This window comes from Phocoena sinus, chromosome 6 (assembly GCF_008692025.1).
Source record: "Phocoena sinus isolate mPhoSin1 chromosome 6, mPhoSin1.pri, whole genome shotgun sequence".
In the NCBI taxonomy this organism is placed as follows: domain Eukaryota; kingdom Metazoa; phylum Chordata; class Mammalia; order Artiodactyla; family Phocoenidae; genus Phocoena; species Phocoena sinus.
Window position 1 is genome coordinate 37400815 of NC_045768.1, and position 26137 is coordinate 37426951.

At 43.7% G+C, this 26137-nt stretch overlaps 1 protein-coding gene across 3 annotated transcripts in view; it reads right to left on the bottom strand.

Annotated features, from left to right (window-relative positions):
* UNC13B (unc-13 homolog B) overlaps positions 1-26137 on the bottom strand; it is a 214242-nt gene that overhangs the window by 50400 nt on the left and 137705 nt on the right. The window contains exons 1-2 of one of the 3 annotated variants that reach the window (XM_032635441.1): positions 12498-12946; positions 1715-4232 (exon numbers count right to left, since the gene is read on the bottom strand). The exons of the other annotated variants lie outside the window; for them this stretch is intronic. Coding sequence (XP_032491332.1) covers positions 1715-3998 — 2284 coding nt within the window. The 5' untranslated portion in view covers positions 3999-4232; positions 12498-12946. Of the gene's footprint in view, positions 1-1714; positions 4233-12497; positions 12947-26137 lie in introns of those variants that run through there. 3 annotated transcript variants of the gene reach the window in all.

Genomic DNA, 26137 nt, shown 5'->3' on the forward strand with positions numbered 1-26137 from the left:
TGTTTGTTTGTTTGGGGGTTTTTTTGGCCGTGCCATGTGGCTTGCAAGATCTCAGTTCCCTGACCAGGGACTGAACCTAGGCCACAGCGGTGAAAGTCTGGAATCCTAACCACTAGGCCACCAGGGAACTCCCTCTTATGTACCTTTGTGAGATATTCTATACATATACAAACAGACATTGTGGGTTTTTGTGTGTATTCTTACCCTCTCCTATTTATACAAATGTCAGCATCTTATACATACTGTTCTGCACCTTGTTTTCTTTAATATGTCAATATATCTTTCCATTTCAGTAAAGAGGTACCTCTTCCTTTTTATAGCTGCATGGTACTGTATTCCATTGTTTGGATGTGCCAATAAGTTATTTAAACAGCCTTTCTTAACGAACATTAGGTTGTTTTCAACCATTGCTATTAAAAACAATGCTTCAAAAATAGCCTTGAACATATGTCCCTTCCACAGGTGAAAATGTACCTGCAGGGTATATTCCTGGAAGTAGTGTTGGGGCTCAAAGGGTATACATAATTTTGTTAAATTTTACCAATTGCCTTCCATAGAGGTTATACCAATTTCCACTCCCATCCCACTGGCAATGTATGAGTGCCTGTTCTCTCACACCTTTGCCAACACAATATGTTTCATAATTTTAATTTTGCCTTAGAAAGATTAATCAGGTTATATGCATAAGAGGACAACCCTATTTACATTTAAAATTAGATGAATAAAGCATATGCTCTTTGGATAAATTTAATTTTGATTGGGAGAAGTAATTTTAAAGCTACATATCATCTCCATGCTGCCTAGAAAAAAAGTTTTCTCATTTCTTGTAGCCAAAAACCATTCCAGGGCTTCCCTGGTGGCACAGTGGTTGAGAGTCTGCCTGCCAATGCAGGGGACACAGGTTCGTGCCCTGGTCCGGGAAGATCCTACATGCCGCGGAGCGGCTGGGCCCATGAGCCACGGCCGCTGAGCCTGCGCGTCTGGAGCCTGTGCTCCGCAACAGGAGGGGCCACAGCGGTGAGAGGCCCGCTAACTCAAAAAAAAAAAAAAAACCATTCCATTCTCTAGTTCTTAGGTAAGCACCCTTCAACTGGAGAGAGAAGAAAGGGAATATGACCTGTGGAGAGCACAGTCAGGCTGGACAGCTCCAAGTTAGAAATAAGGTTCTGGATTGTCAACTCCAGTACTAGGAAGAAGACAGGTCGGGATAAGGGAAATTGCCACAGTGGCCTATGAGGTGGAGCTGCTGGAGAAATGGTAATCTTATCTCAGCAAGAAGCGCATGGAGAATAATTCTAAAATGCAACATAGGACTGCATCAGCCCCCCTAGCTCCTGTGAGAAACATGCCTCTTTTCCCCAGTCCTGCCTCCTACCCCACGCCTACTTTACACCAGAATATCCTAAAAGTCCTGCAGCTATAAACTATTTTTGCCCAGATGCCCCTCCCTCTTTTGAAAAGGTATTTCTAAAGCTCCCACCAATAAACTGGAAGCTCCTTACGGACAAGAACTCCTTTCCTGTTGCTTTTCAATTCTGTCACTCCAATTCCCACAGGATTCGCTTAACATCGATATTCCAGTAACTGAGACTGATTCAAGCTGCGGACCTCCCCCATCACCTTGTGAAACTCACCACCAAGCTGGGTCTCATGCTGGCCTGATGAAGGCCCTACCGAGCCAGGTGTAAACCCATTAAACAGAGACTTGAAATACCTGGGTGCATATCTTCTACCGAGAGATGGTCTGTCTTCTGTACTAGCTCGTGCAGAAGTTTTTTCTGCCTCAGTCTTTTCTCTCTTAGAACATCTTTTAAATTGTTGATGCATTTGTTGAGGTAGATGGTCTCTGCACACATTTGCTCTAGGCTTAGTCTGCCCTGTTTGGGAGATTCAGGCCTGGAACAAGTTTCACTTCCCAGACACGGAGCCAGAGCAAAACCTGGCGATGAATATGCAAGAGGCAAGTTATTGGAAGCCAGAGAGAAGTTGCTGGGATCCTGAGAGGTTTGGTCTCCCTGTGTAGAGATGCCCACTCCACCAGACACCACATTGAGCAAGCTCTCACTCCCCTGACTCCCAGGGCTCTCCACTGAGAAATCCTGGGCACCCCCTGAACTCACTGTCCCAAGAAGTCTATCACTGTTCTCTGACTGGGAACCACTCTCAATGCTTTCCAGGTCCTCAGGAGTCATGGACCCACTGTTCTCCAGCTTCTGAAATACTCCCTGCAAAGCTGAACGAAAGTGGTAAATTGCTCGGCCCAGTTTACTTGTGTAAAACTTGATTTCTACATCTTCATCCTCCTGTGAGCTACCCAGACAAGAGGACTTTTCAAAGACATCTTTAAGAACCTGCGCAGCACGTTCCTCCTCTTTATTCAAGTCAATATGAACCATGTCATTGAAAGTCTCAGGTCCCATGATGATTTCCTCTATCATGTTGTCACAGCTCAGAGTTGCAAACCTTCTGGACTTATCTGTCAAAAGGTCCTCTAGCTGCTTTGAGCTCAAAATATCAAGCCCAGCTTCACAGGCCAGGAGTTTGTTCTCTGTCTTCAGCAACCCAGACAATGATAGGCAGCTGCTGGCCTCGCTTTTATTACTGCAGTTGTTTTCTATTTTTGCTGCTTTATATGCTTCAAGTCCTTGGTTACACTGTTTGAAAACCTGGGGTTTCCCAGAATCCTCCTCTTTTGAGGTTAACTCTAGGGAAGGTTCCTCAAATTGATGAAGGTTGGACAGAGAAGCCTCTCTCCCTGTCAGTTCACCACAGGTGCCACTGATAATTTGGGGTGTTCCTGATGTTCCTTTTACTTCATCCCTTGGCTTAGACTCATCACTTGGCTTTGCTAAATCGTTCTTGGGTGGGAAGCAAAGGCCTTGCTGTTCAGGAGTCTGGAGTTCTCTGTGTTGATTCTGAGCCCTCAATTGATATACTCCTGTTATTGGTCCTCTGTCCCCTGTTTCCACCTGAAAAACTGGTTCATCCAGGTTTAAAGGATTCAAATTACAATCCTGAGGTTGTTGTTCCAAAAATGATAGAGACTCCTTTGGGGGATTCTTACAGCAGCACTGTGGCCGGCTTGGTTCTTCTCTGGTGGCAATCCGGATCCCTAAACTCTGCAAGAGGATGGATTTCTGCAATATAAGGTCTCTGTGCTCTAGATGGGCAAGCTTCACAACAGTAGGCCTGGGGGCTGGCGCTCTGCCTGCTCTGTAAGCCTCTTTAATGTACCTATTGCACTGCATGCCATTAACACAGAGGTGTTTGGCCAGGAAGCTGTGCACCAGCTCCATGGTATTTTCCCCATCTTGCTCAGGAAGTCCATACAGATACAGAATGGCTTCCTCACTAGGTCGGTCCACATGGGGTTCCTGGGCCTTTCCCCCAGCATTCACCTTGGCCAGGGGGCTGCTGCCCACCTGCAAGCCTTCTATTTCACTCAGAACTGAGTCTACACAGCTAGAGACTTCTTCCACTGAACCCCGGACTTGGCTCAGGTGCTGCCGCAACTCAGCAATTTCAGTTTGGAGACGGCTGATGCCTTGCAGCTCTCTGATGATATAGTCCACTACATCCCCCAAAGGTTCTTGCTGTTCACGGCTACAGCCTTGGCCAGGGCCTCTGGACAAAAGGGGCTTGGCTTGATCCCTCTCTGACGGCTCTTGACAGCTTGTGGTCATGCTGGCAGATGAGAGGTCCTGAGAGCCAGACCCTGAAACACAGGCAGTGGAGCCCAGAGGAAGCTGGCTGCTGGCCTGCTGCCCAAAGCTGCAATGCTGGGCCAGGCACCCATCTCTATCCCCACCAATGGCTGAGGCTACTGACCAACAGTGAGGGGACATGAAGCTGTCCTCTGGTAAGGATCCAGCAGGGCCTGAGGACTTGCTCTTGAAGCCACACAGAGTCTCCACCTTAGCTTTATCTGGGGAAAGCCTGGAGGAGGATCCCAAGGTGACCATGATTTCTTCCTCTGACTCTTGCAACAATCGCTTCATTTTCTCCCTCAGGGTCTGAGTGATTCTCAGCTTCTTCCTCTAGTTTCTGGTCAGGATGGTTAATAGAGATTGTGTTAGAAGGCAATACCCTGACCTGTTCTTTTCAGTCTATTTTTAGCAATTATTGCTGGCTGATGCCTTGGGCTTGGCCCACAGTGATGCCTAGAATGGTCCCATGTGTGGTCTCAAACCTGGCACATGTTCCTGGATCCTAGCTTGACTCTAATCCTGCAGCTGGTGAAAAAGGAAAATAGTGCACTTGGATCAGAAGGCAGCAGGATAATATGAATCAAGCTGTCAAGCGGGAATAAGAACACTACTTTCTAATACTGTAGGAGTCAACAGTGACCTGCCTCCCAACGCTAGACTTAAACGTTATAAGCCATCAGTTCTCTCTCCTTGGCTTCCCATCAGAGTTTTGCTGTAAAATCAGATCAAGTCCTTGTGTTCTGAGCAAGTAGCCAAAGTCAACAGGACCGAAACAAACTCCTGGGAAATAGGTGGGGTGAAGTCAGCGAGTGACTGAACCTTTACAAATTCAACATGAGGCTCAGAAATGAACATATAGATGTTTAACCACCAAAGCTCAAACCACATACACAGTAAAAGACAAGACGTGGAATGTTTCTTTTTTTTTCCCCCTCCAGTTTGTTGCTCTGGTGAAGGCTCAACTACTTAAATGTTTGCTCCTGCCTGTGCTTATAGCACAAAGTGTTTTCCCTTTGTTTAGTGATAGCAACCCTTCACTTGGAGAAAGGACCACGACAAGAAAGTGATTTCCTAGCACTGTCCACTGCTGGAGTAACAGAGGGTTGCTCTAGCCCCGCTGAATGGCCTGGAGAGAACAATGCATGTGGCAGGCGGGGAGCTGATTACATCAGAGAGAGCTCCAGGGTGCTCTACTGTTTTCCAAAAAGGTGAAAAAAGACCTACCACCAGTCTTGCCCCTAAACTCGGAGCTACCAGTGACTGTAGCTGAGGCAGAGATGACTGTTACCTTATGTGGGGTGGGCATCCATTCCGTTTTTACTGGGAACATGTAGCCTGTAGGGAAGGAGCACAGTGGAAAGTACAAAGGATGAAGCAGAGAGCCCAGGAATGCATGGGACTGCCAATACTCTCTGGCTCTGCTGGGTCAGCCTGGGACAGGTAAAATGAGTTGGTGGGAGACATGCTACCCTTCATGTTCTTCAACTGGAGATGGTTTCTCTATTTTCTAGATTTGACCTAGATTTCTAAATCTTCTAAAACCCCTGCCTCCTTTTCTTTTCCCAGTACTCAAGTTAACCCTAAAAAGTAAAAATTGTCTGTGAAGAACATAAGCTGACTGCTCCCACCGCAATTCATTTGCAGGAAAGGCCACCAACTATATAGTCTTTGGGTCTGAAAATTAAAAGCACTGTGCTTCTTGAGTTACGTCTATCCAAAAAAAAAAAAAAAAAAAAAAAAAGCACTGTGCTTCTGCAGACTAAGAAGAACCAGAAGAACAAGTCACAAGACTTGCGATAAAGATGAAGCTGACCCCTTTTACTGGAAATAACCAGGCCAAGAATCAAGAGACAGAAACTAGATTAATTCCCTTTTCATTTCTTCCCTTCTTCTCTCTAGCTCATGTAAAAACTCTGTTTCATCTAGGAATTCTTCATCTGAGAATTCTATCCATCCTGTGAGGCATTGGAGAGGCCTAATTATTGCTTTTTAAGCATTATTGCTTTACTCTGATGTTTTAAGGAGCCAGGATCAGCCATTCCCCTAATGTGGTCAACTCAGTCTAGTCTGTGTGTGTGTGTGTGTGTGAGAGAGAGAGAGAGACAGAGACAGAGACAGAGACAGAGAGAGACAGAGAATGCTCTATGTGCACAGTCAGAACTACTGAGTCTCGGGCTTAGTGCCCAGCTGCCTAGATAGCAAAGCCCCCAATTCTAGGACTGACTCATCAAATTCTTCCCTCTCTCCTCCCAAAAGTACAAAATCTACATTTCCAAAGCCACCCATTTCTTTTCTCCCCAAGGTGCAAGGTCTGGGTACCCCGATTTGGTCTTGGCACCTGCTATTAGCTTTGAGCAATGTCCCTAGACTGATGGACTAGAGTTGGTAATTAGCCTTTCAAGTTTTTCTCAAAGAGAAAGACCGCTTACTAAACCAAGATGGAAGCTCTGCATATGACCACATGAAACCATGAGCAAGTGCTACTAGACTGAGAATCCAGAGACATAAGTGTGAGTCTTGCTTCACCAGTGACCTTGGATTAAACACTTCTCTCTGTGCCTTAGTTTCCTCATCTGTAAAGTGGGGGAGATAGTCACAGGAATGTTATAAAGCTAAAATGAGAGACTGGTAATTAGTAAACTGTAAAGCATTGCAGTGTTATTATTACTGACATGGCAAGACCCTGGGACAAAGAAGCAGGAAAACCAATATCTAAGCCAAGTGTGCAATTGCCTAAGTGGTTTGACTTGAGTGAACGATGACTTCTATCCCAGCCCCAGACCCTTACCTTTCCCAGTCTCTTCTAATGGTCTACAGCAATGCCTGGAACCCTACCATTACAGTGTCACTCTTTGTTAGTCTTTCTTTCTTCTAAAAGTTTTCTTTTTAAGGTAAGAAAAGGGAGGAGCAAAATATTCACTCCCCAACATTTCATTCAGGTGACAGGAGGCTTGCCCTCAGGCAGCCTGAAAGCATGAGGAAGGAGAAAACTGCTACAGGAGGCAAACTTTTCCTTTCTAATGCTAGCAAGGCCCAGAACTCATTGCCAGCCCCACTTTGGTCTAGAGGAGACAGTTTTTCAGGAACGAAAATGAAGCTGACTCTCCTGCTATGGCTTCAGTGCAGGCCAGGTTAACTTTGGGCCTATCTGCTTCTGCCCCTCAGATTAATATTCCAGATAGGGTTGGACAGTCTCGCAAGGTTCCCCTCCAAAAATGCAGTGCCTGCAACACTGGCTGGCCAGCCACACAGAGGGCAAATGGCTCAGCCACTGTATTCAGAGGATCCTGAAGGACTAAAGGCAGAGCTGCCTGGTTTCCTACATTAGTGACAAATAGGAAATTTCCAGCTAGAGCTGCCATAGCAACTCCTCCCAGCCTCAAACAAAGATGCTTGCTTTCATATTAAACAAACAAACAAAACCCTCTAAACCTTCTTCTGAATTGGTAGCTAGAGCCCACAGATGAACTCTAAACTTAAGAATCACCTCCGAGGGATATGGGTTCCCTAAAGGCACCAAACCCACTCAGTCACCCACATATTTAGGCTTTGAAACAGGGGACAGAGCTCACTGTGATGCCACACAGCGAGAATCAACCAGTCACTTTGCTCAGAACCCAATAGGATACCAGAAGCCAGAATGGGCTGAAAGGGCAACCTGCAGAGCCAGGAGGTCCAATTCAAGGCCACCTCCTTCTTCAGCCTCTCTTTGCTACTACTGTCCACAAGAATGAAATAACAGGGACCAAAGTGTGAGAAAAACAGTTTGACCTCTAAATCAGTTCAATCGATGTGCCAGGCACTAAGCTATGTGCCAGGGATATAAGGCACAGTTCCTGCTCTCTAATATATTAAAGCTTGGAAACAGAGTTAGGCATATAAACAATCACAAAATAAAGTGATACATGTTATAATAGAACTTGTAATAGAAAGCAAGCATTTAATTCCAGGGGTGGGGAATGGGAAGGTGATGAGAGGCCCAGAAAAACCACAACAGGAAAGGCCATAGAGAAGAAGTAATATTTGAGCTGAGATGGCATAAGGAGGCCTCGGGGCCCAACCAGCTCAAACCTAGCCCTCTAATTTCCTTCAAGGTACCCAGTGCTGTCACTCTGCTCTATCCTGTTGGCCTATCCACTCAAGTCAACTCTCCATACTTCATATGTACATGCTCTAAAATGACCATACCTTTCTGCAATCTTTTTCTAAGGAATGCCTAAGGCTGGGAAAAATAAGGTAACCCTTTCAAGGGTTATCTGCTTTTGAAAAGGGAACATAGCAAAACAAAATGAATTAATCAAAAGGAATAAAGCTTCAATGATGGAAAACTGAGAACTATGTCAGGGAGTAGACCCCTTAAATCACACCGAATCAGCACCAGCCTACCAAAAAATGTCAAGAGGAAAAAAATCCCTCAGCTTTCTGAAATGGCTGATTCTTTCCTCTCTCTCTGACTTATCAGTTAAATGTTATTAGGAATGTGGGTATTCCTCATAAAATTGCTTCTGACCCAAATCTTGGCTTGGAGGAAACAACTGGGAGACCTCTGGGAATAGGCCAGGGCTCTCTGTACATATATCAAGCAGTCTCTCATTTTGTATGAAGCAAGCCCAGAAGGCAAAAAGCCAAGAGCTCTGAGCCTTCTACCCCACACGTCACCCACAGCGGTCAGATCATTCCTGGGCCATTTACCAATTATGTTGTACGGCTAATATGGTGGGAAACGAATTTCTAGGGCCACAGCAGGTAGGGGTACTCTTCAGATATTAATCTTTGGGAAAGAATCAATGCTTACAGATAATCTTGTCAGAGAAAATGATCAGGGTCACAAGGTATAAAGAGTGAGATTAGCCAAAGGGAATAAAGAGGGCCCAAATTACATGCACAGCAAAGTCCCTGTCCTGTAGTTCCTAGGACTTGCCATCCCTCCTCACCTGCATTAGGAGGAACCCCACTTATAGGCCAGAAGCTGGACATGGTAAAGGAAAGAAAACTTCATGCATTGTATCCAAGAGGGGAGATAGAACCTCAGGGAATGTACAGTAGCATGAAAGAGGATGCAGCCTTCAGAGGGCTGGTATATCAAGAACTCAGAATGAAAACTGAATGCCAGTCAGCAGAGCTGGGTACTCTGCGCCCTTCCTAGGGCTCCCTTTCAGCAGTACCAGGGTTTATTATACCAAGAGTATAACAAACCATAAAACAAATACAGATGCACCTAGAATCTGATGCTCATGACAAAGACTCTCTTTGACTAAACTTGAGTCAGTCTCCTCTGAGTCCTCTTTCTGACCAGGCTCCTGTCCTTGGGCTCTGTTTAGTCCAATTTCAGCGAGAATCTTGCTGGGTCAGTTTAGTGAAAATTCCCCACCTTTGGTATCTGACCAAATTCCTTATCCCTCATCCTGGGCTGATTCCAGAAAAAATCCTGTCAAGTCAGTTTAGCCAGATGCCTCCCTTCCCCGGATGTTTCCTCTTAATTTTCCATCCAGTGACCCTCACCCTGTTCCTTGACTATAAATTCTCACTTATGCTTATATTTAGAGTTGGACTCAGTTTCTCTCCCCTATTATAATACCCCAATATAATAGCCCCCCTGAATAAAGTCTGCCTTACCATTTCTAACAAGTATCAGAACAATTTTTTTTAAGCACTCATCATGCTCTTTTTTCCTTACTACTTATGACTCTTGTGAGTAGACCAAAAAAGCCATGTGAGCAGGAATCTAGCCCCTGAACACTCTCCTATCCATCCCCCCAAACCTCCATATTCTTTATCCCCTTACTCTGCTATAGTTTCTTCATAGAACTTACTACCACCTGATAGATCATATATTTGTTAGTTTATTATCTGTCTCTCTCCTCAACCTCTATCCTAGAATGTGAGCAGGGACTCTGTTTTGTTCATTGCTGTATCCCTAGCACCTAGTACAGTGCCTGGCATATACGGTGCTCAAACTAAAACAAAATAAATCTTGCCATTGAATAAAAGGATCCGGGACACAAGATAAGAAAATGCTAGAGTTGGAAGAGTTCTTTAGAAAATAGCAAGGCCTGGAATCTCATACTGCATTGTGATCTAGCCTATGGAGTAGTTTTTTTCATCTATCATACGTTTTTCTAAATTTTAATTTTGGAAATCTTTAGGCAGGGCAGCTATTCTGGCTTCCCCAAAGCATTATTACCCAAGTTTATAACACCTGACCTAGAATGACACTCTTGTTGTTAATCTGTTTTACTTTGGGAGACACCTAAATGGGAGGTTCTTGCTTAAAGACACACAGTGGGTATGAACTCCATTACATTGAAAACTGTGCCTTATTTTTTAGTTCCCAATGCCTAGCACAGGGCATTACTATGCCAAGCATATGGCCTGGCACACAGTGAGAACTCAGTGCCATGGAAAGAATAAATGAGTGATGGCAGAGCTGATTTAGAATCCAAGTTTTCTGCTTTCTAGTCCACTTCTGTTCCCATAACAACATACCGCCTTCAAGTTCTAGGTTTTCTTCTAGACTGATGGCTTACAATCCCCTTTCATTGTAAAACTAAGTTGGAAACCTCTCCCCAAATATACTTGCTCACAATTTTAGGGGACTCACTCAGGGCAAATAAACACAATAGTGGCAGTACCAGCCTCTGCCAGACTGTCAGTTAGCTTGTATCTTTCTAGCATACGAGACTGGTAGAAAGAGACCTTGTGTGGCACCTGTCATCCCCAGGGTTGCCATCATGGGGCTTCCACTTGCCCTCCAGCTGGAAGAGCTGCCCTGATCCCTGTGCTAATCATGGCTCTAGAACAGCACTGTTCAATAGAAATATAATGCGAGCCACATATGTAATTAAAAATTTCTAGTAGCCACATAAGAAGTAAAAAGAAACAGATGAATTTAATTTTAATACATTTTATTTAACCCATTATCTAAGATATTATTCTTTCAACATGTAATCAATATAAAAATTTTATCAGGGCTTCTCTGGTGGCGCAGTGGTTAAGAATCCGCCTGCCAATGCAGGGGACACGGGTTCGAGCCCTGGTCTGGGAAGACCTCACATGCCACGGAGCAACTAAGCCCGTGGGCCACAACTACTGAGCCTGCGAGCCACAACTACTGAGCTCGTGTGCCACAACTACTGAAGCCCACGCACCACAACAAGAGAAGCCACCGCAATGAAAGTCCACACACCGCAACAGAGACCCAATGCAGCCAAAAAATAAATAAAGTTAAAAAAAAACTTCTAAAAAAATTTTTTTATCATATATTTGCATTCCGTTTTTTATACTGAGTCCTTGAACTCTGGTATGTATCTTACATTTACAGCACATCTCAGTTTAGACTAGCCACTCTTAAAGTACTCAACAACCACATGTGGCTGGTGGCTACTATACTGAACATCACAGTTTTTAAAGGTTAGGGCGGGGGACACTCTAGAGAGCCTTCAAAACCTGGCAGCTGATGCAAAGGGCAGACTGTCATCTCAGGGGCAGTAGAATGTTCTATTCTTTCAGTCTTCCTTTAACCTGTTCACTTTGATCCTAGCTCGAAGCATCATATTTCCATTTTGTGACAGGCTCAATCCTCCTCAAGGCTGCAAAGAACATAGTACTAAGGCACCAATCTGCAGAGGATTAGACCTTATCTCTCTCAGCCTGACCCTTTCTAGATACCCTGTAGCTCTGTGTAGCTTCTGTCCAGTACTCTGAGCAAAACCACAAGATAAACCTAGTTACTTCAACAGAAGCTACACCTTCACAGGGAAGACTTAGAGACCTCTCACAGACAAGAGCATAATCTCAATGCAGCTGGGTCAAAGGTGTGCAATCCCAGACAACTCACACTAGAGGGACACATTACAATAGTAAAATTACATTTGTTTAGAATTTTACAGTTTACAAGGTCTCTATTTTATCATCACAACAATCCTGTGAGGTAGGAGGGAAGGATTACTATTCTGATTTCATAAATGAGAAAAATAAAGCTCCGAGAGGCTAAATGACCTGGCCAAGGTCACTGGGTAGAGCTAGGATTTAAAAGGGGGTCTTCGATCTACAAAGATAGTGCTTTTTTCACCATACATGCAGGACACAAATGGACACATTATCTGTTATCCATGTGTGTACACATTTAAAACTGAGAAAACTTAAGATGACTTTCCTGTTTATATGGAATATGCACACGAGAAGGATGAATTAGTACTCACATTAGACAGAAGGACAATATACATACATAAACACACTCTCACACATTGGAAAAATGGAAAGGTTTCTGAATATACACAGGCCTATACAAGAATAGGAACGTTACCTGGGTACATGCATACATGTATGAGATAAAGGAACCTATGTATCTATATACATATGCACATGGAAGGAAAGATGGCTTGTGTATATTTATATAAGATGAATGAATGAGTTGTCTATGTATATGTAACACACAGGAGAGGAATGGACAGGTTGTTTATAAACATATGGACATATCAAGAGGGAGAAACAGATTCTTCATATACAGGTATGCACATATCCAAAGGGCTGGATGGGTTATTTACATACATACAGGAGAGTACCAAGGAGGAATGGATGGTCAGATTATCAGCATATAAACACGTGCACGTGAAGATTCTACCCTTAGTGCTGAGTATGCTGTTTTTCACTCATTATAATGACCCCCCACCAGCAAGTTGGCTCAAGCAGTTATGTAATTAATGTAGCTGCTCCATATTCCACTCACAAATGCTTTGCTTTTGTCCCTGCTTCTCATTCAGAGTCAGTCATACACTCAATACCACTTACCTTGCTGCTGCAATCAAAATAAGAGTTAAGGAAATGAAAAGAAAAAAAACACATTAAAACCACAAATTCTCAAGTTTTAGAAATGCAAGTGCTGTCTTTAAAAGGAAATCCATTCAGAAGCACTCCTTGGTTTGAGAGAGAAGCCACAGGATGAACTTTCTAAGCCACAGCACAGCTGCTTGCCCAATAAACAGAGCCAAGGAGCTATTATTCTCAGCTGCACCCAGCTGGCTGGCTCCCTGGTGCAAAGTTGATGATAGGAAAAATGCCCGGCAGAGAGATTCCCCCAGGGCTGGGCAGGAGTCTTGTTGGCTGCAAATCTAGGAATCCAATCTGGTCCACACTTCTCTGCTGAGGGGGATTCTGATGACCAGCCTGCTGACGGTAATAGCAGCCAAACTTCAACTGGACGTGGAATTCTAACTCAATCGATTCCGGGTTTTGAGACTGAGACAAAAAGCAGGGCAGCTACTGCTCCTGCTGCTGCTCCTCCTCCTCTCCAGCTGCTTCCTGCCTGCAACCTCCCATAGGGCACCAGCCCTCCTCACACATTCCTGGCGCACACACCCCCTTCCCAGCACACTCACGCACACAAAAATCTCGCCAGCAAGCTCACTCAAACACCCTTGGTGAGTGTCTCTCCCTCTCCCTAAATATAGATCTTCCTCTTTCCCCTCCCCTATTTCCTCCTCTCGTGCTTCTCCCCCCTCCTTTCTTTTCCCCTGCCTATCCATCTCTCTCATGTCTGGGCTGTAGGATATAAAGAGACATAACACAGAGCCCTACACTCTGAGGAGCTCTCGGTCTCAGAGGGAAGACAGAACACAGCAAGACACAGCCAGAGCATAATACAAAGGGAGGCGTCCCTTCTACTGAGACAAGCTCTAGGTTTTTTGGTTTGGTTGGTTTTTGGGTTTTCGTTTTGTTTTCATATATATATAATGTACTGTCTGCATCTGGCAAGGCTGGAGAACAGGTAAAATACCAAGGGCAGGTAACATCAAACAACACCATGTTCTCAAAGTAGGTACCTAGTCCAGTTCTTCCTGAACAGCCACAGCAAGAGAACCAACTGGAAAACGAGAACTCCCTTAGGCCATGCCAAGGCAATGATGAGACAGAAGTAGAGGAAGCTGGGCGGGCTGAGGTAGACCCTCTACTGCAGAAGTCAGGACCACAGAATGTTTCGGAATCCAGAATTAGGAACTAAGTAACCTAAAGTAATATCATATTGAGCTAAAGCGACATACGGTTCAAGACCCTGGTTTCATAGTCCCAAATTTCCCAGTCCTTTGCCAGTTGCAACCCCACCTCCCTGGAGACTGGTTGGTCAGGCAGTTCTCATGTGGCCCTAATTCCTAATAACTCAACAATTCTAGTTGAATTATCAGGAAATTCTAGTTGAATTTCATCAGGAAATTAAATATCCTTATCTTCAAAGAGCACTCAAGTTGTTCATTGCAACATAATGCCAAACATAAGCCAGGGACCCTTGAAGCCCTGGACCACTGACAAAAACATGAAATATATGATACTTCTTTCTACTCTGCAATCACTGGACAGGAAGAACACTGTTTGAGCCCAGAGAACCTCAGAATTCTTCTCAATATAGGGCTTCAGTCAGCCAGCGACAATCCAGTGAAGCCATTCCTATTCTACCTCCTCTGAGCCTGATCTAATAAGATAAGCTCGCCTCCTCTTCCTCAGGCTAACATCAGGTGGGCAAGTTTGATTCACCCATCAGGCCCAAATCAGGCTCTCAAACCTTGCTACTTCTGCTGCCCTGCAACATTCCTCACGACAATGCACAACAGAACAAGGCCCTACAAGCGGTCTATGAGGGCCACCCTGGAATCTGTCATTATAGAACAGGCAGCCCTATATGGTAGATAAAACAAGCTTTTAAATTAAGAATGATTTCCTTGGCTTATCCAAGATCCTGAGGAGAAAGCATTGAATCCAGAGCCAACATTTGCCTCCCTACTGCCTTCTTCCAATAACATTGCTTCCCCCTCAACCAAGGAAAAGAATTTAGATTCCAAGAGACACTACACAACCCATTTCTTAACCATCCACCTCATTACGCAGCCAACACTGACAGCAAAGCAAATACCTCCTAACCCAGTCGAGAGCTGGCTGGATGACAGAAGAGATAAGGGCTGACAGTGCAACCATAACCACATCTAAATACAGAAAGGAAAAAAAAAAAAACCTGAAAACTGTCAAATTTCAGTGGAAGTCACGGCAAATTTACTGTGAAGCTCCTCATATATTTCAGCCAGGAGAAAGAGGTAAAGGGTTTAAAACAAGAAATATAGGGAAGACTGATTAAATCAGAATTCCCTCCCCCAACTCTGCAGCCACTCATAAAGAGCTCAGAGCAGTGGCTGTCATGACCAGGTTTGGGTCTGAGCTTCCTAGACTCAAGAGAAGATCAAATTCTCAAGACTGGGAAAGACCCTCAGAGGTAGGACATTGCCCAAAGAACCTACTTCTTCCTGCCTCATCCACCAGTGGCTCCAGGACCTGGCTAGGACCTCCAGAGGCTATAACTGAGGCTAATGTGACTGTCTTGTCCATCTGCTAACTCAAACACATTCAGTTCATCTTCTAAGCAGTTTGGGTTTTCCAGGAAAACAAAGGCTCAGACAGAAAAAACGTGTTTAGGACGCGAGGCACAACATATCAGCTATCTCTAGTTCCAGTCTTCAAACTTCACAAGAGCCCTCGTATGGCTCTGACCATAAATTACCTTTGTATCTTTCCACCTTCCCACCTTTCAGCAAAAGAAAGAAGGGGCATAAGTGGGAAAGTGGTAAACAGCAGTCACTGTAAACTCAGTAAAAAAGCAGGGCTCCTTCTGTCACTGTTCAACCGAGCCCAGAGAGTGCCAGACATCATATGACCAAAGGACAATCAGACCTCCTTAGTGGATTAGTCTTTTGGGATAGATGCAATTTCTGTTTCCTGAGCCATGTGAGCAAACTGCAGCTCCCTTGTCTCAGTGGATCTGTCTCTTGGGAATCCTGGGCAGGCCAAAAGGATGGGGGTGCATTATAGAGGTAAGAATTAGCACAAGCACCCACCTTAGCTGGGAAGCTTCCTCAAAGCAGGGCTGTTCAAGAGCTGGCTGGGCAGAATTAGAAAAACAGATTGGGTTAAGAAGGAAAAGGCATTTATCCAGAAGCTGTGAAATGCTCTGAACAGACATTCTCAAGGTCTGGTTCCCAATTTAAATCTTTGCAGGGATCTTCGCCTAGAGACAGATGAGTCAAGATGGAAATTTAACATGAGACACTGACACTCACGCAGAGTTGTGGGAAGGTTCAGAGCTGCAGGAGCTCTAAAGGGGAACCAAATGGGTGGGTTAGTCAGAAGACCACCTGGTGCACAGAATTCATCTTCAGCTAAAGCATCTGAGTGGTGTCACAAGGATAATGGAGGAGGGGCTCACCAATCACAATTCTCTCCTCTCATACAAATCAATCTAGGTCTTGTTGGGGCCAGATACAACTGGTTCTGAAGCAAAGAATGTGCCTGCTCCAAACCTGGCCTGCCTTTCAGGTGTCACTGCCAGAGAGTGGCTGAGTCAGAACCAGCAGGTGCCTACCTTTTCTTCCAGTGTTAACAATCACATATGCAGGGTGCAAAGGATAGGTGGAACCCAAGTCTGACTTATGCAGGAGTAAGCTTGTGATGCTTCCTTCTCTACCACTAAGTAAAGCCAGAAGCACACGAACAGGCCAGTATATGGTCACACAGCTGGGATCTGTTTCATGAGGAAAACAGTTTGTTCTGGTGGCAGAGAAAAGTCTTTTTTTCCCCCTGTAGAATTATGTCCTCTATAAACTACTCAGAAATTACATGCAGCAGAAAATTACATGCAGCAGAGAATGATGGGCAACAGGAGGTGGTTTTCCTTCTTCCTTCAGGAACATGCCCCCCCCACAGGGGAGTGAGGAACCTGGCAGAGATGGGCTCACTTTACTGATGTGCTAAGACATAGCTGCTACACAGCCTAAATCAGACTTGACAAGCTGCAAGGCAGGCCTAAGGAGTCACAAACTGCTGACAAACTTCAGTTCTATAATCAGGTCAAGCACCATCTCTGATAGCAAAATCCTGAACCTAAAGAGCTGATAAACTCCTCAGGACTGCCCAGCTAAAGAGTTAGGTTTCTAGCCTATATCTCCAAAGCTTGTGGTCCCATTTCCATTCGAGGAGCAAATGATCAAAAAATCATATAAGCCAAGCAGTTTACATGTCCACGGCCCTCTTACATAAACCTAGTCAAAGTCATAGCTCCCAGATTTAGGACTAAGGCTGGTGCTGAACTAGTATCTGCTTCTATATGTCCCAGTGCAATCCACAAAGTGCACTGAGCCTGCCTCGATCTCTACACCACAAGGAAGCCAAGGGACCATAGGCTGAGGATTCTCTAACGGGAACCCAAAATTTGACTTTTCATGGGGAAGTGAACCTCTTGTACTAAAAAGAGACTATGTTCTAACTGGCTTAATATTGATCAAATATCCCCTTCAGTTCTCTGTGGCTTGTTCTGAGATATACCTTAGAGTGAACCCAATTCTGGAAAATTCTCTTGCTGTAGGCCCCTATTTCTACAAGCTTTTCAAAATATGTCCCTAGCCACTTCCCTGGTAGTCCAGTGATAAAGAATCCGCCTTACAATGCAGGGGACGTGGGCTTGATACCTGGTCAGGGAACTAAGATCCCACATGCTGTGAGGCAACTAAGCCCACGTGCCACAACTACTGAGCTCACACGCCTCAACTATAGCCCACACACCCTGGAGCCTGCGCACCACAACTAGAGAGAAGCCCGCGCACCACAACAAAGAGCATGTGCGCTGCAATGAGAAATCCTGCATGCTGCAGGACATGCAATGAAAGACCCGACGCAGCCAAAAATAAATTAAATAAAGAAATAATTAATAAACAAATCTTAAAAAAAAAATGTCCCTAGCCAACATACAAATCTCAAGTGTCTTGGGACTCAATGAAAGGACCCCAAAGAGGAGGGTTTTTCCCTGTAGTATTCTCCATATATTCAGAAATATCTGGTACAAGGCACTGAGTTATAGGAAACTAGTTCATGTGCAAAAGGGGAAGAGAAAACTTAAGGGAGACCTAATCTTAGTTGGGGATCTCTGACAGATTAACAGGGAAGCATAGGGGAGAAAGGGAAGTACTCAACTGGGCAAGTCAGGAGAGAGAAAGAGCTAGATTCAGCCTGCAAGCAAGGGATGCCAAGGGAAAGCCTGTTGCTGGGGTTGGCGTTGGAGTCCTAGGCCGTCAGCTCACCCACGCCAATTGCAAACAGAGATGACCTCTCTGCTCAGACACAAGATCCTTGGAACCCCTATATTCTAATTCTCCATCCAATGACAGAATCCCCTGCAAAATCCTTTGTCCCCCTATATCATGTCACCAAGACTAATCTATGTTACCTTCCTACCTATAAAATCTGTCCCTTTCTCTACAACCCTTAGTCTATGCTTCATTATTTCTCACTCAAGTGGCTGTAAAATATTCATCCTCGTCTCTATTCCTCCAGAACCACCTCCCTCTCACCCCTCCCTATTCCCAATCCATTCTTGACAATTTGTTCGAGGGATATCTCTAAAATGTAGATAGATTTTTGTCACTCATTTTCTTAAAATCCTTCCGTGACTGCGCTCAGGAAAAAGCCCATGCTCACTCCTTGGCATATTATCAAAGTTGTTTCTTGACCTGTCCATGTCTAGAGGGATCCAAAGCACCCCAACTCCCTAAGTTTGGTCAAACCAAATTCCTTACACTCACTGAATGTGCCATCCCATCCTTTTTCTTTCCATACGACCCTGTTTAGAGTGCTATCAGAGAGTAAAAACCAGTATGGTGAGGATGCTTAAAACCTCATCAAGGGCTTGTCAGAAAGCAAGACTTGGAACCAAAACAGTAAAAACTACTTTGGTGTCTGTTATGGGTTGAACTATGTTTTCCAAAATCCATGTGTTGAAGTTCTAATTCTCAATACCTCAGAATGTGACCTTGTTTGGAGGCAGGGTCTTTACAGATGTAATCAAGTTAAAGTGAGGTCATTAATGTGGGCCCTATCCAATATGACTTGTATCCTTATAAAAAAGGAAATTTGGATATGAAGATAGGCATAAAGGAAAAACAGTATGAAGAGACACAGGAAGAAGAAGACCATTTACAAACCAAGGAGACAGAACTGGAGTAGATTCTTCCCTCACGGTCCTCAGAAGAAACTAACCCTGCTAATACCTTGATTTTGGACTTCTAGCTTCCAGAACTGTGAGATGATAAATTTCTGTTGTGTAAGCCGTCTAGTTTGTGGTACGTTGTTATGGCAGCCCTAGCAAATTAATACAGTATTTTTGAACATTACTGATACAATTCTACCAAAAATTTTAAAAAATAAATAATAGAATTAATACTTATTAAGTACCTAAGCATAATACCAGGCATGATGAAAAGATTTAACCCTCACCGTTAGGGAGTTCATAACCTAATGGAGGAAACGTTATGATATGAAGCGCTGTTGTACCCATATTATGAGGAGTGTTAGAGCTTGTGCTTAGGTGACTGATAGTACCATTTACTGATAAAGGACATACATGAAAGGAGATGGAGGAGAAAGAAAAAACAATGAGCACAGTTTGAACATACGGCACCATGTGCCTGTGAAAATTCTCGTGACAATATCCATGGGCACCTTGTCATAAGTCTGGAGCTCAGGAAAGAGGACTGAGGTAGAGAAAGAAATTTGGGACTCAACAGTGTATGGATAAAAACATGGGTGAGATTATCTAGAGAAGAGATAGGGGTGGGGGGGGGTGGGCACAGGCTCCGGAAGCACAGGCTCAGAGGCCATGGCTCACGGGCCCAGCCGCTCCACGGCATGTGGGATTTTCCCGGCCCGGGGCACAAACCCGCGTCCCCTGCATCGGCAGGCGGGACTCTCAACCACTGTGCCACCAGGGAAGCCCCTAATTCTTAAGGGTTCAGACTCAAACTTCTGCAAGGCCTCCTACCTTGATAAATCAGGCTGGGCCATAAAGACATCTTGAACAGAAGAACAATTCAAAAGACAAGTCAAGCAGTCTGCAACTTGACCCTTTGCTCCTAGGTCCACATCCTTGACTAGACATCTGAATTTCTCCCTGTGCGGGAGGAGGTACTAAAAAGAATATCAAAGGCCCAAATCAGTTTTCTCAACCTGCCTTTTCATGCCCCAGTTTATTCCAACTGCCAGTTTATTCCTCCAGCATTACAACTGGAGTGCCTATTCTTTGGGCCTGGAGTGAGAGGGCAGCCTTTGCAACTCCTAAAGGTTAGCATGAGTGACTAATATGTTTCATAAGAGACCCAGGCGAAATGTATGAGAATTTGTAAGTGAAAATATTTGCATCGTTCAAGGTGTTGGTTTGGAAGAGAATCAGGGAACGCTCTGTGAAAGAGGTGATAGCTGAGCTTGATCCTGAAGGATGAATAATATTTGGATATGTGGAAATGGAAGAGAAGAAAAGGCAGACGATACAGGATGAGCAAAGATATGAAAAGGACAAAAAGGAAGGTGTGATGCTGGAAAGGAATGGAAACTAACATATACTGAATGTTAACAACATGCCAGGTCTTGCTCTATATGTGTTATCTTATTTAATCCATATCTATCCATGGAGGCAAATAATATCCAATTCAGAGATGAGAAAACTAAGTTTCTAAGATACTCAGTAACCTGCCTAAACCTAAGGTTACACAGCTAGTAAGTGGTGGAGCCATATTTCAAATTCAGGCTCTTTCTGATTCCAAGGCTCAACTTCTTTCAACTATATAATGTGGCCTCTGGGTTAACAAAGGTTAGAAAAGTAGGTTAGAAAATCATGATTGGTCATGGATGCCAAGCTAAAAAGTTGAAACTATAATTTAACTACCAGTGTAAAGAAAAATTAATGTTTTTTGAGGGGGGGAAAAACCTTTCATTCAATCATTCACTTATTCACTCACTCACATATCTGTTAAGACTTGCTGGATGCCAGGTATCAGGGATATAAAGTTAAGTAGGCACAGTCCCTATTCTGTATTTCCATGCTCTTTTCACCTAGCTTTTATTTATTTATTGAATTATAACGTACATACAGAAAAGTACACAAATCAAAAGTACATTAACGTAAACAGAATTCAGATCAAGGACAGACCATCATCAGAATTCCAGAAGCCCCACTGCACTTATATCTAGTTACTACCAACCCCCTCACCCCAAAATAATCACTATCCTGAAGTCTGACACCACAGATTACTTTTGCCTGTTTCTGAACTTAATATAAAAGGAATCATGTAGTAGATACTCTTTTAAGAAATACGAAATCTTGAGGGTAAATGCTTATACAATTCCAGGACAGTGTGATAAACACTAAAATTGACTGTATATGAAATGCTATAGAAAGATAGAAAAATGAGTATCTAACTCTATCTGGGGACTTTCCGGAAGGCTTCAAAGTATGTGACATCTAAGTTGAAACCTGAGCATATGCGGTAGCCATGACTAGTGCTCTGTTTTAGGAAGATAAATCTGATATGGTATACACAATGGATTCCAAGAAAAATAAATAAAAGCAAGGAAACCACTGGAAGAGTAATACACTATAGTCTAAGCAGTAAAGAAGACCTGAATGCAGAGAGGAACAAAGAGGAGACTGATAAAAGAAATCACAGAGAGAAAAAGAGCAAGATCTGGCAAACGATCTAATGTGGGAGGCAAGAGAGGAGGAAGAATGACACCATAATTTTGAGTGGGTGACTGGCAGAACGATGGTGACTTTCATACAGAGAACAAAGGAAGAGGAATAGGCCCAGGAAGGAAGTTTCAAACATTGGGAAATTGTGGTGACAATAACTAGTAAATAACTAGATATGAAGGGTAGAACCTAAGGAAAAAAGGGAGGGTCAGAAGTATATATTTGGGAATCATCTACTTAGAAAGGCTAGTTGGAAGTCTACTGGCTGCCTAGCACAGAGGCCAAGATCAGGCACAGTACCGGCCACACGGTAGTTCAATTAATGTACGTCAATTAATGACTCTGGGTTAGAGGCTGAGGAAATGCAGATTTGAGATTAAAAGAGATGCCTTCTGTAGAAAGAAGAGACAGAGACAGACAGGAAAGGAGACAGGCAAGGTAAGAGAGGAAGGAAGAACTGGAAGAACCCAAGAAAATAGGAAGCTACAAGTGGGGAGTTGCAAAAACACTGTGGAATGCTGCAGAGAAAAAATGAGCATAAAGACTGAAGAAAAGTGTCTGATGAAAAAAAGTGTTTAAATATTTAACTGGTAATTACTTCTATCTACTCTCTGGCCTACAAGCTCACAAATGATAAGAAAATGTCTTGCAAATGGCCCAACAGCACCCAGTGGTACCCCCTTATTAGCTGGCTTGATTTAAAATGGAATAATTGGGCTTCCCTGGTGGTGCAGTGGTTGAGAATCCGCCTGCCGATGCAGGGGACACGGGTTCGTGCCCCGGTCTGGGAAGATCCCACATGCCGCGGAGCGGCTGGGCCTGCGCGTCCGGAGCCTGTGCTCCGCAACGGGAGAGGCCACAACAGTGAGAGGCCCGCGTACAGCAAAAAAAAAAAGAAAAAAAGCAGACAGGAGCTCAGTCTGTAAAATCCTCATCTAAAATGGAATAATTATATTAGCTGCTTCCTTTTAAATAACTTTGGCAAAAGAACTTTCTCTTACAGAGCAAGAATTCCTTCACAGCCAGGATCAAATGTTCCCAATCACTGTGTGGTCACATAAGCAGCAAGAGTCAGAGAAAGTAGGAGAAAGCAAGAAGGCCTGCTTTACTTGTTATTTGGAAGCAAGTCGTTTTGTACAGAGGTATCAATCAGACTTATTCCATAAAAGTTTACAAAGTAAACTATGTCCAGAAAATACCGCCAGCTGGAGCTAAGGCCTGATGCTGGTATCTGACACCCTCCTCGGACTCTAGGTAGGCTAATAATATCACGGCATTTCTCAGAAATGTGCTGATATGCTCCTCAGAAACTGGAGTCAAACTCCACCCCTTCAAACAAGCTGCCCCAAATTCCAGTCCCAGATGTGATGTCTTATAATTCACAAAGTTCAGTCACAGCCTAGAATGAGATCTAAGGTTTACAGAAGACCAATCACTGATAAATACCCAGATCCAGGCCATAAACGTGTTCAGAATATTTCAGAGGGGGTGGGGAACCTGAGAAACGTTAAGCATTTCTCCTGACAAGTACACAAAAGCAGCTTTTGAAAAATGTTCCCACAGTGCCCAGGGTAGCCTTTGGCCTGCTCCCCTAGACTCCTCAGGCAAGGCACTCCACTGACATTTTCCTCGCAGGTCCCAGAGAAGCACCAGTACCTAGATAGCCTCATCTGAGTGATCCACATGGCAAGTTTTCCCGCGAACCCCCACGACATCTGGTAGTCTAGATCCCTGTAAAAGCCTGAAATCCTACGGCACTGGCTCCTTGCCACTTTAACCATCAGAAGCAGTTTCACTGGGTTCCCACTCAGCAGCAAAGGCTCCAGCTGTGATCAGAAACACCTTTGGCAGGTCGCTAAGGCCTAGGCTAAGAAAGTCATGAGAAAGACCTGAAAACCAACACTTCTGTAATAAGAGGCCCACTGGTGACTTAAGCAATTGTTTATAGAGCTTTGCCCTCAAAAATGCATTTTTCTATGAACTCACCAAAACTCTGTGAGAGGGGACAGTCATTATCCCTAAGTTATAGCTAAGGAGACTAAGAAATAGGAAGTGCTTTATTCAAGTTCTCTCAGATTTTGAGACTAGGCTACTGCAAGAACCCAGCTCTTTCTATTTCTAGTTGAGCCCTAAATTTTATTAGTAATAGAGATAAGAGTAAACAAATACAAAAGACACTGGGCATCATGAATGGGTCTGCATATACCAGCCTAGAGAACACATTTCCCACCAACTAGACCTCAGGAAATAAAGACTCACATGTGAGAAACACTGAAGCTTCTGTGCCATCTTCTTCCCCCTTCTGCCTTGTAAAGTATTCATTTGCTAGGGCTGCCATAACATAATACTACAGACTGGTGGTTTAAGGAACAGAAATTTATTCTTACAATTCTGTTGGCTAGAAGTCAAGACCAAGGTGTTAAGGTTGGTTTCTTCTAAGGCCTCTCTCCTTGGCTTATATAGGTGGCCATCTTCTCTCTGTGTCTTCACATGACCTTTCTTCTGTGTATGTGTGTGTCCTAATCTCTTCTTACAAGGACACCAGTCAGATTTCAGTATGTAATTTGGATTTTTCATCCAAATTACCTCAATGTATCCTAATTATCTCTTTAAAGGCCCTATCTCTAAATACAATCACATTCTAAGATACTGGGTGTTAGGACTTTTAACATAGGAGGCAGGGAGCAGGGGATAACTCAGCCCATAAAAGGTAAAAAAGGTAAAATCAGGGTTTTGGTGGCATAGGCAATTTAAAAGGCAGGGGAAGAAAGGAGATAATTCAGAACCAGAAGCCAGGCACCCTGGTGTTTTCCTTTCCTTTGTAGAGAGCCTTTGGAATAGAGGAGAAGGAACATTCCATCCAGCTGGTGGCTTTAGAGAAAGAGAACTAAGCCAATCTCAGCTTTCATCCCTGCTCTGGCCTGTTGCCTAACAGACATGGAGTTCATGAGCAGAAGGATCATTTGAGTCCTTTCTGGGTATTTCTGCTCTATTCAGTGCCGATGGGGGTAGGAAAGGTAGAGGGTTTTTATTCATGTGTAAAAGAATACTTAAGTCTTAATTTCTTAAGGATATCATTATTACTACCGACTCAGCTTCATCTCTGGAACTTCTTTCTGCCTAAGATTTTAGTTTTTACCAAAACAGTTAAGTTCCAAAGACTGAGCTAGATTGGTACATTAGAAGAACAGAAAAGGAGGGGCTGAGACTATCAGGCTATAGCAAGAACTGGCAGCTCAAGAGCATGCTTTTATTACTAACCAACTGGGCAAGCTTCTCCCACACCCTATAAAAACAAACAACTTCTTTTTGCTTCAGAGGCTCAGGTGATATTGTCAGTTTCCCCACAGACATTTAAGAAGCAAGCAAAGAGAGAATTCAGAAAAGGGAAATTAAATAGACATCAGAGAAGATGAGCATTGGGGATGGTTTCTTAGATGTTAAAACAAGGAGTGTGCAGGAGTGTCGAATATTGCAGCAAGGTCCAATAAGATAAAGACTTAAAAACAACCACAGGATTAGGTAGCGATGAACTTACTGACTGACCTTCACAAACATAGTTTTAATGAATTGACAATGAAATAATCTGAGACAGACTTTCCTAAAGCGCATTCCTTGGAAAATGATTCCTACAGGATGCTTTTCCAAAACAGAGTTTCATAGTCAAAAAAGTTTAATGCTGTGCATTTTTTATTCCCCTCTTGAAGAAACAAAAGAAGCCTAAAAATTTTAAGTTTCTGAGAAGTCCCTTGATAAAGCAATCTATCGGTGTTGCACTCTACTGGAACTCAATGTTTTCCAAATTTCTTTCACCATGAAACTCTTTATCACATGATAAAGAATCTATTAACATTTCTAGAAACTGGAGTCCTGAGAAACACACTTTGAAAAACAGGGTTCTAAGATCATGGTGGTAGATAGTAGTGTTAAGAACCTAGGCTCTGCAGTTAAATAGGTCTAGATTTGAATCTGGTTCTAACTCTTGCCAGTTAGGTGACCCTGGACAAGTTTCTATCTTTCTAAACCTCAGTTTCTTAATCTATAAAATGGGCCTAATAACATAAGCCTAATTCATAGAATTATTGTAGGAATTCAGTTGGGTAATACATGTAAAGCACTGACATTAATAGTATTAAATAATGTGATTACTGGGCTTCCCTGGTGGCACAGTAGTTAAGAATCTGCCTGCCAATGCAGGGGACACTGGTTCAAGTCCTGGCCCAGAAAGATCTCACATGCCGCGAAGCAACTAAGCCCGTGTGCCACAACTACTAAGCCTGCTCTCTAGAGCCCGTGAGCCACAACTACTGAGCCCCCATGCTACAACTACTGAATCCCGCATGCCTAGAGCCTGTGCTCCGCAACAGGAGAAGCCACTGCAATGAGAAGCCCGCACACCACAGGAAGAGTAGCCCCCGCTCGCCGCAACTAGAGAAAGCCTGCACGCAGCAATGAAGACCCAACGCAGCCAAAAATAAAATAAATAAATAATAATTTAAAAAATAATGTGATTACTGTGATGATGATGATGATGACCACAAGGACTATGGAAAGTAATTGAAATTAGAAGGAAAACTGTGATATACATACTAAAGTTTTCGATGAGTGAACAGGGAGTTATGCAAAAGTTGGGATCTAATTTCAACAAGGAAGGTGGGTGTGAGAACGGCTTATGCAAGGATCTAGTAATGGCCTCAAAGTGGCAGAGAGACCCAGAGAAAACCAAGCCTCACTCCTGACCCAGAAATACATGGGGCATTAAAAAAAGGCATAGTCTTCATACAAAAGGGTTTTAGCGAACTGCCATGTTTCAGCCAGTAGAAAATGTATCTGTTCTGGTCTCAGATATCAGGTAAGGACTCCAAGGTTTGCCAAAGGA